At 49.7% G+C, this 10,000-nt stretch overlaps 1 protein-coding gene across 1 annotated transcript in view; it reads right to left on the reverse strand.

Annotated features, from left to right (window-relative positions):
- Positions 1–118: 118 nt before the first annotated feature.
- The window catches only part of tnrc18 (trinucleotide repeat containing 18), a gene marked incomplete at its 5' end in the record, with an annotated part of 55,203 nt that continues 45,321 nt past the window's right edge, over positions 119–10,000 (reverse strand). The window contains 7 exon segments of the mRNA XM_080523071.1: positions 119–1,009; positions 1,694–1,768; positions 2,114–2,350; positions 5,763–7,762; positions 8,922–9,071; positions 9,669–9,785; positions 9,971–10,000. The exon segment at positions 9,971–10,000 is cut by the window's right edge and continues 79 nt beyond it. Coding sequence (XP_080379197.1) covers positions 803–1,009; positions 1,694–1,768; positions 2,114–2,350; positions 5,763–7,762; positions 8,922–9,071; positions 9,669–9,785; positions 9,971–10,000 — 2,816 coding nt within the window. The 3' untranslated portion in view covers positions 119–802.

A 10,000-nucleotide genomic window follows, 5' to 3' on the forward strand; every position in this document is an offset into this window, starting at 1 on the left:
ACACAGGGGTTGAGCGCACAGATGGCCAGTCGCTGGGATTGTCAAAGGAACTCAGGAGGGGCAAGCGCTTCCTGTTTGGGAAACGGCACGATTCTCTCCCTCTCCCTCTCTCTCTCCCTCTCTCTCCTGCTGTCCTGTAGATTTACATTTACATAACATCAGATTACTGTAACATTACTGTAACATAGTGACAACGTTACAAGATAGTCGTCGGTCTGTCTGTCTGTCTGTCTGTTTGTCCTGGTTGGGGGGCGCTGACAGACAGACGGACGGACACATTCTCTCTCTCCTATAGTTCTTCACAGTTCATTAAAGCTTCTTTCTGTTTACCTCTTTTTTAGAAAAGTACTCTCACATAAATCTATGGTACATGAAAATAAAACGCTTATGTGTGTGTGTGTGCGTGTGTGTCTATATATCTATCTATGTGTGTGCGTGTGTGTGTGTGTTGTAGGTGAATATTTACAGTTGTGTGTGTGTGTGTATTTACAAGTTGAAAGTCCCCCTCCCTCCCTGAAGGTAAAACTCAGGAGGGGCCGGATTGAGGGACTACATTTCCCAAGAGCACTCGTGGCAGGACTTGGGTATGTGAGAGTGTGTGTGTGTGGGGGTGTGGTGCGTGTGTGTGGGTTCATCAGAGGAGGAGGCCTTAGGTTTCCCCCCGCCCAATACTGTCTGTAGTGTCTTTTAGTATAGTAGAAGTCTCTCTGGGTACATGTCGCTGGGTTGGGGGGGGGGGGGGTCTGTGTGGGTGGGCTCCAGGTCAAGGGTCAGGCGTGTCGGTAGCGTGTAGCGTGTGTGTTCAGCAGATGACGGGGACGCCGTCCGTGTTGAAGATCATGCCGGTGGTGGGCTCGTAGGTGCCGGCCAGGTAGTACAGGTCCTCTGAGTCGGCGTAGCGGCGGGTGTGGGTCATCTGCTCGTACTCGCTGACGCTGACCACCAGACACCTGTGGCTGACCGTCTGCACGTCGTTCTCATCACTGTGGGACGACTGGTACAGAGCACGCTGGACACACACACACACACACACATTAACACACACACATGAACATTAACACACTCACATTAACATGAACACACACATGTGAACATTAACACACTCACATTAACATGAACACACACATGTGAACATTAACACACACACATTAACATGAACACACACACACACGTTAACACACATGTACATTAACACACACACATTAACACACATGAACACACACATGTTAACACACACACGTTAACACACACACACATTAACACACACACACGTTAACACACACGAACATTAACATACGCACGCACGCACGCACGCACACACACACACACAAACATTAACACACACACAAAAATTAAAACACACGAACATTAACACACACACGTTAACACACATGAACATTAACACACACACAAATTCATTCATTAACACACACACACACACATTCATACATTGACACACACACACACACACACACACACACACAAACTGTATATACATACACATCACACACACAGACACATGCTTCTGTCTGTGTCAGAAATGTACAGTGTGTGTTGGGGGAAGGGAGTGTGTAGTGTGGTAGTGTGGTAGTGTGTGTGACCATGCAGGGTTCCCCAGGAGGTATGAACATCAAAACCTTGGCACCACCATGTTCAGAGTGTGAAGAGAATGTGTGTGTGTGTGTGTTCTCACCTCCATAAAGTCTTTCCTCTGATTGGAAGAGTGCAGAGCTGCAGGTAGAGATTGACCAGACATCTGATCCCAGTTCTACACAGAGAGAGAGAGAGAGAGAGAGAGAGAGATTTGTATAAGCTCACACAGAAACATTTCACATAACATACATCACACATCACACACACATTTCATTACATTTCTGAGAGCAGAATCAGAATTGCTTTAATTACATCCAACGTACGGGTACACAAGAGTCAAACTCTTAGGCTCAGGTTCTTCAACATCGGCATCGCCGCAAGACACAAAATCAACAATAACAGGCGAGTCATTCAACAGTAGAATGAGGTAACAGAGTGACAGAGTGATGGTAGTCGTAGCAGCGGTGACCAGTCGTCCTGCAGGGTTAGGGTAGAGCAGCAGAGCAGCAGACGTACGTACCTTCTTGTCGGTGAGCTTCTTGCCAGGGTTGGTCTCCTCGGGGTGGTAGAACCAGTTGACGCGGACCACCATGTTGCTGCCCCAGGACTCCCACATGCTCTGGATGCGTCCGATGAAGGGCAGGTTGGGCCGGCCGGCCGACAGGAACACGGCACAGTCCCCGATACGGATCATCTCCCGGCCGCGCATGATGGCCTTGTAGAACAGCTTCTTAGCTTTGCCCTTCATACCCCGCCTCTGGAGGAGCACAGACACAGGACAGTCAGAGTGTATACAGGGGATATGTGGGGTAGTGGTGGTCTAGTGGATAGTGAGTTGGACTTGTGATCGGAAGGTTGTGAGTTCAAATCCCGCCTGAAGCCACACCACTACTAGTGTGCCCTTGGGTAAGGCACTTAGCCCTCAGTTACTCCAGGGGGAATGTCCCTGTAATTCGTAATTGTAAGTCGCTTTGGATAAAAGCGTCTGCTAAATGGCAAAATTAAATTAATTAATTAATATGTAGTGTATATGTGTGTATACAGGGGATATGTAGTGTATATGTGTGTATACAGGGGATATGTAGTGTATATGTGTGTATACAGGGGATATGTAGTGTATATGTGTGTATACCAGTGGAGGCTCCTCCATAGAGGTGGAGGAGGCCTGGCCTCCCCAATAATTTGAGAGAAGAGAGAGATTTAAAAAAGCAATAATTATATTTTTTATTTATTTAACAAAAAACATATTTTAAATTGTTTTATATTAATATTATTTATTAATATTATTTCCGTTGTGTTCATAAATATTTTCCATGGCTAAAACCCAATATTGCAATTGTAAAGCACCTACAGGCCAGAATCCCTATCCGTTTCTATTGAAGGAGGCCAGGCCTCCTGTCGAAAAGTCCAGGCCTCCTGTCGGAAAGTGGTTTCTCATAGAAGTCAATGTAATGCAATTTTTTTCATGGCAATATGTGATTGGCCCATCACTGAAAATGGGTGGGAACAGGAGGCCTGGCCTCCGTGTAGTACATTTTTCCGCCACACGCGTGTATGAGTGCTGTTCTGCAGGATAAATATTAGAAATGAGTCCAGGGCTGAATGATTGACATTTTGTTCGTCCAATCACATGAAGCCATTTTGAGCTAGCATTAGCCAGGCAAAATGGATGTGAGAGAGGTAAATGTACATGCAACAGGTGCTTGTGGTGGTGGCATGGGTCCGAATCCAGTGGGAGAGGAGGATGGAGTTCAACCTAGATGCAGGCCATGGGATGGGAAAGAAAATCTAGTCGACTATTTGTTGTCCCAGCCATTCCATACTTTAGACCATGCTGCAAAAGTGAAGATAAGATCTGCTGGCCGACCAACTCCAGAGGTAACGATGAGTCGTGTGACTCGAGCCAGGGGTAAGCAACAGAATGAATCTAAGATGAAAGCGGGCTGGTATGACAGGTATTCCTGGATGGCGGGGAGCGCTAAGACCAACTGCGTGTACTGTTGGCCATGCCTTCTGATGGGGAAGAAAGAAATACCTTTTGACGCTTGGTCTGTGCAAGGATTCAGTGATGCTAAGAATTTAGACAGGGCTACGAAAAGGCATGACCAGTGCTGTGAGCACATCGGTTCGAATACCAGGCTGAAGCTATTTGGCCGCCTGCCTATCAACGAGTTGATAGATGAGGGAGCTCGTTTATACAGAGCAAACTACAATATCAAAGTGAGAAGAAACAGAGATGCGTTAATCCGTCTCATCGATGCAACGTGTTATCTTGGAATGCAAGAGCAGGCTTTTAGAGGGCATGACGAGACTGAGAAGTCCGCTAATAAGGGAAACTACAGGGAATTAGTGGCCCTGATAGCGCGCTACGACGCCTTATTAGCGGAGCATATTACAAAAGCTACTGTGTTCTCTGGTCTATCTAAAACCATCCAGAATGATTTGATTGCAGCTATTGCAGCAACAATTAAAGATGAGGTGAAGAAAGAGATGGATGCAGCTCCCTTTTATGCATGGCAGGTTGATGAAACGACAGACGTTAGCTGCCATGCCCAGCTGTCTGTTATTGTGCGTTATGTTGATGAAACTGGCACAATCCAGGAGCGCTTTTTGGGCTTTTTTGATGTTTCCAGTGGACGAGATGCCCAGTCCATTTTTGAAATGATGGAGTCAGAGATGTCTGATTTCAACTTTTTTTTAAATTGTTGAAATCCTGCAAGTTGAAATCCAGCAAGTTGAGTTGAGTTGAGTTGAGTTAAGTTTTTTTTAATTGTTGAAATCCTGCAAGTTGAAATCCAGCAAGTTGGCTTGCTGATATAACTTTAATATTGGGACAAACCTGTGGAGTGGAGTCCTGGAGAGAGCATGCCGCCCCTCAGCTAAACCAGAGGTGAGTTGAACTAATAGATGTCTCTACCAGTGTTACACCACTAGTTCTCAGTAGTAATAACACTCCATTGCATGTCTGTGTTTCTCAGCAGATGAAGCCAGCTGGAACCAGTACTGTCCTCACAACATTTAAACAAATACATATTTATATTATATTGAATAAAACTACATTTGATAAAGAAACTGTTACATATCTTTTTTATATGCTAAACGTGATTAAAGTGATGATTACATGTTGAAGCTGTAGAAGAAGAAGAATGAAAAATGTAGGCTAAAAATTGTTTTTTAACCACATAATTATCAAATTCCTGCCTTTGACACATGTTCACTGGGCATTTATATTACATCCAAATGTCATTTCTCAACTTAATTATCAGGCAGGCTCATAGACTTACAGCAATGTCATTTCTTCAGGCAGGCACATAGGCTAAGCTCTGCACAATTAATTCCATCAATCAGAACTTTCTGATTGTAGCTTACACTCCAAATAGTATGTCTTTGGCCAGCACAAAGACAGATAAGAAGAACAGGGAACATTCCATTGCGAGTGAAGCGAGCAAGCGGCCAAAAATTGGCCTCCTCAATTCTGGAAGTCACCAGCCTCCACTGGTGTATACACATATGTGTGTGTCTATAAATAAATATGTGTGTCTATACATAGGGCTCTAATGTGTAAAATGGGCCATCTTTACCGTAATATTTATGATTTATTATTATTTAATTTATAATTTGATTTATAATAGTTGCAATGAGTAACAATCCAATGGAGGTTTTTAATAGTGTGTCTAGCGTTTCTATGATATGCAAACACATCCCTGAGTAGTTTTGTTCCTCTCCATTTGCTCAGTTTGTAATGACAACCTGATCCACAGAGTGTGTCATTCATTCCTATACAAATCAGAGACCCCATAACAACGTTTAAGAAACGTATTGAATGACATTTTTGCATTTGAGTGAAACTGTGTCACAGCAAATGGGCTGAATACTTATTGACTCAAGATGATTGATATTTAAGCTATTTTGTGTAGAAGAGTGACAAAAGAAATCTATTCAATCTATTTTAAAGTCAGGTTGGAACACAACAAAAATGTGGAAAAAGTCCAGGGAGGTGCTGAAGGCACTGTACATTCAATATTTGTGTGAGGGCAGTATATGTCATTTAAAAAAAGACTGAATAATTTAGTAGTAATTCAGAGTGATGGAGGTATTTTTTGCTCTGTTCAGCACTACAGTATTTACTCCAGTAAATTGGGGCCCGTGGTGTGTGACTTCCCTCTGACCTGTGTAGGCTTTCCGAACCACTTCCAGAGCTGTCTGGCTGGTAGAAAGGCAGAGATCTTGGGTCTGTTCTCCACGCTGGGCAGCCTCTGGCGCTTGGCCAGCTCCTTGGTGGTGGGGAGGTGGACCCCCTCCCTCCGCTTAGGTCTCCCCACCGTCCCCCCACTCCCACTGGGCTTCTGCTTGGGAGGACGCCCCCTCTGCCCAGAGCCTGGACCGTGGGTGGGCTTGGCACTCTTGGAAGAGGGGGAGAGGGCTGGAGAGGGGGGAGGAGAGGGGGATGGGGAGGGAGCAGATGCTTCTTCTTCTTCATCTCCTTCTTCCTCCTCTTCATTTTCTTCTCCTCCTTCGCCTTCTTCTTCTTCATCCTTTATCTCTTCCTTTACCTCCTCCTCCTCCTGCTTTTCCTCCTTTTCCTCCTGTGGAGGAGGGGGGGAGGCAGGGGCCGGAGCTGGGGCCGGAGGAGGCGGTGGAGTCGTCTCTTCGTCGGAGCTACAGGACGACTCTCCGTCGGTGGAGGAGGAGGAGGAGGATGAGGAGGAGGAGGAAGAGGAGGAGGAGACGCTAGAGGAGGAAGAGGAGGAGGAGCCGGGGCTGGAGCAGCTGGTGCTGCCGGTCTTCTTCTTCACCTTCAGCTTCGTTTTCCCTTTCTCCTTCTCCTTCTCCTTCTCCTTCTCCTTCTCGTCCTCTGTCTCTGAGCTGCTGCTACTGCTGCTGTGGGACTCCACCTTTGGCTTTTCTCTCACTTTTCTCTCCTCTCTCTTGTCTTTCTCCTCTCTCTTCTCCCCTCTCTCCACCGCCCCGCGGCCGTCGACCCTCTCCCTGCCCAGGGCCGGGGCGCCGTAGGCGGGTTCTCTCTCCGGCATGCCGGCCTCTCTCTCTGGGGCTCTCATCTTGGGCTTCACCGGCCTCGGGTTGGCTGTGGTCGTGGCCATGGGGGTGTGGTCTTGGCGGAGACCACGCCCCTCCAGCAGCATCAGAGCTTTAGTCTTCTTGGTCTTGGGGGACATCACGCCTTCGTGGTCCAGCTTCACCAGGGGCTCCGCGGGAGGGGCCTTCCGCCTCACCCCTGACCCCCCCTCGCCCTGCCCTGGCCTGGGCTTGGGTCTGTGGGTAGGGCTGGGGCCAGGGCCAGGTCTTGGCCTGGAGGCAGAGTGGTCAGGCGCGGGTTTGGGCTTAGGCCTGGGGGTGGATATACTACTGGGTTTGGGGGTAGGTATGGTATTGGGTTTGGGGATAGATATGGTACTGGGTCTGTGGGTGGGGGTGGATCTGGGGGCAGCTGTGGTACTTGATTTGGGGGTAGATATGGAACTGGGTTTGGAGGTAGATAAGGTACTGAGTTTTGGGATAGAGGTATTGGGTTTGGGGTTGGAGGCATTGGGTTTGGGGGTAGATATACTGCCAGGTTTGGGGGTAGATATCGTACTAGGTTTGGGGGTGGATATACTGCCAGGTTTGGGGGTGGATATATTACCAGGTTTGGGGGTGGATATGGTACTGGGTTTGGGGGTAGAGGTAGTGGATTTGGGGGTGGAGGTATTGGATCTGGGCGTGGAGGTGTTAGCAGGTCTGGGGGTGGAGGTGTTGGGTCTGGGGCCTGGCCTGGGCTGGCTGGTGGTGGGGCTGAGGCTGCTGCTGCTGTCTCTGCGCTGGGCGGTGTAGGAGCCCAGGTTCGGCTCGCTGTACAGATCCACCGTCAGGACCTTCCCATAGGGCAGGGGGTAGAGGGAGGGGGGCAGGGCGCGGGAGGCTTTGGGAGGCGGCTGGACCGAGCCGGCTTTCCTGGGGGACTGGCCGGGTGGGACGGCAGGGGGGCCGGCGGTGGAGCTCTTCCGGCCGGGTCGGCCCACGGACCCAGATCCAGGCCCAGACCGCGAGGCAGACAGGGGCCTTTCCTGAGGTGTTCTCTGGGCTGAGGAGGGCCTTTCCTGGGCAGGCCTGGCAGTGGGCTGGGGTCTGTCTGGAGGCTGGGCGGGGGCCTCTGGGGTCACTGGGAGTTCTGAAGAGAAGAACAGGCCGGTTTAGGTTTAGTTTAGGACAGTTAAAAACACATCAGACACGTCGAACAACACCTCCTAAAGAAACGTTCTGCGGTTCCGAGAAAAGACCGATTCCCGAGGTTCAGATCAGAGAATATCAAGTTGAGTTGAAACGGTGTGGTTTCCCATTTCTGCGGTCTAAAACCTCCCCGACAGCGGGTCAAACAAAAAAAGGAAATCCAAACTGAAACAAATCCTAAACTAAAAGGTTGCATTTTGGGAATCGCTAAGCCAGTATAAAAACAGGGCCAGAGTCAGCAATTCCAAACCGCCAGGTCTCAGATGTACTGAACGGCTGGGACAACATCCCTTCACAACACGGCTGCAGGAGAGGAATGGAGTCATATGGCCAAAGATATGAAACTAATATCAGAGGAGAGAGAGAGGGAGGGAGACAGAGAGAGAGAGAGACGGAGTGAGAGACAGACAGAGCAAGAGAGAGACAGAGAGAGAGCGAGAGACCGAGGCAGACACAGACACAGAGACAGAGACAGGGACAGGGACAGGGACGGGGACGGGGACAGGGACAGGGACAGGGACAGGGACAGAGAGAGACAGAGGCAGGGACACAGACAGAGACTGGGGCAGAGGGAGACAGAGGCAGAGACAGAGACAGAGGCAGAGAGAGAGACAGAGACAGACAGACAGAGCGAGAGAGAGACAGAGTGAGAGACAGAGACAGAGAGAGAGACAGAGAGAGAGACAGACAGAGCGAGAGAGAGACAGAGTGAGAGACAGAGGCAGACAGAGACAGAGACAGAGGCAGAGACAGAGACGTCTCTACAGAGAGCTGTATCTTCCTGGTGTTCATTGAGACCTGAGATCTATTAGGCATCAATCTATTTATCTATCCCAAGGCTGGCGGTCCTCCGTGTCTCTGGGGTCTCTTTCACGCCGTTGTTGCCGACAGACGGAGCTGAACTTGTCACCGAGGGCTCAGACACAGGGTACTGTATATCGGCCTGCTTCTATTTCCACATCAGCTTGTTGCCGTTGGGGCAACAGGTGTCTCCGCTGGGTCAGTCCAGCTCTCCCTGAGGTGAGGTCGAAGGCGATGTGAAGACAACAGAACAGTTCTGTGTGTGTGTGTGTGTGACACCTACGGGGGTCTGGGCTCACCAGGTTTGGGTTTGGGCTTGCGGCCCCTCTTCAGGCCCTTGGGGGCGGAGTCTTCAGGCTTTGGCCCCGCCTCCTTCCCTTCCTTACTGCACTTGCGGCCACGCCTCCTGGAGCAGCTGGCCACTAGCAGCGCGGGGGAGGGCTCAGCGCCTGGGGGAGGGAGGGGGGGAGAGGCACACTCAGGATCTGGTATATGTTATGCCTTACCACACACACACACACACACATACACCTCACACACACACACACACACTCGCACACTCACACACTCACACACTCACACACTCACACACTCACACACTCACACACTCACACTCACACACTCACACACTCACACAGGGCACCATACACACAGGGCACCATACACACACACACACACACACACACACACACACACACTACACTAAGAACTACACATTCGCACAATCCATTAACATGGCAGCATAAACATGAGGAGTGCAGAGGGAGTGTATAGCTGCTCTGTCAGATGAATCATTGGTCCTGAGGAATGTTCTGCTGTGGTGGTTCTGATGGGCTCGGACTGTCAGCCAGGCACACTGGAAACACACTTGTCTGCTTAATCCATCAACACACCAAACCCAGCAGTGTGTGTGTGTGTGTGTTTGAGTGTGTGCGTTTGTATGGGTGTGTGCATGTGTCTGTCTGTCTCTGTGTGTGCGTGTGTCTGTGTGCGTGTGTGTCTCTGTGTGTGTGTGTGTGTGTGTGTGTGTGTGTGTGTACACTCACACTGGATCTTGTAGTTGGGGGGCAGCAGGCGGATGTGGGACAGGGGGATGCGTCCTGTGTCTCCGTCGTCAAACTCCACGGTGATGAGGTCATCACTGTCCTCGCCGTCTGAACTTCCTGTAGGGGAGGGAGGACGCCGTGTCAGTCTCACACAGCGCAGGGACCAAAACGTGTGTGTGTAGAGTGTGTGTGTGTGTGAGAATCGTTCGGTCGAGCTCCGTGCGTTCATGTTTACCAGCTGTGTGCGTGCCCAGTTTGGATGTTTACCCAGCGTGTGTGTGTATGTGTATGTGTGGCGTTACCGTTGACGACGGTGCCAGGGTAGAGGCAGC

Source organism: Nansenia antarctica, assembly GCF_963989245.1.
Source record: "Nansenia antarctica genome assembly, chromosome: 2".
Classification (NCBI taxonomy): Eukaryota; Metazoa; Chordata; class Actinopteri; order Argentiniformes; family Microstomatidae; genus Nansenia; species Nansenia antarctica.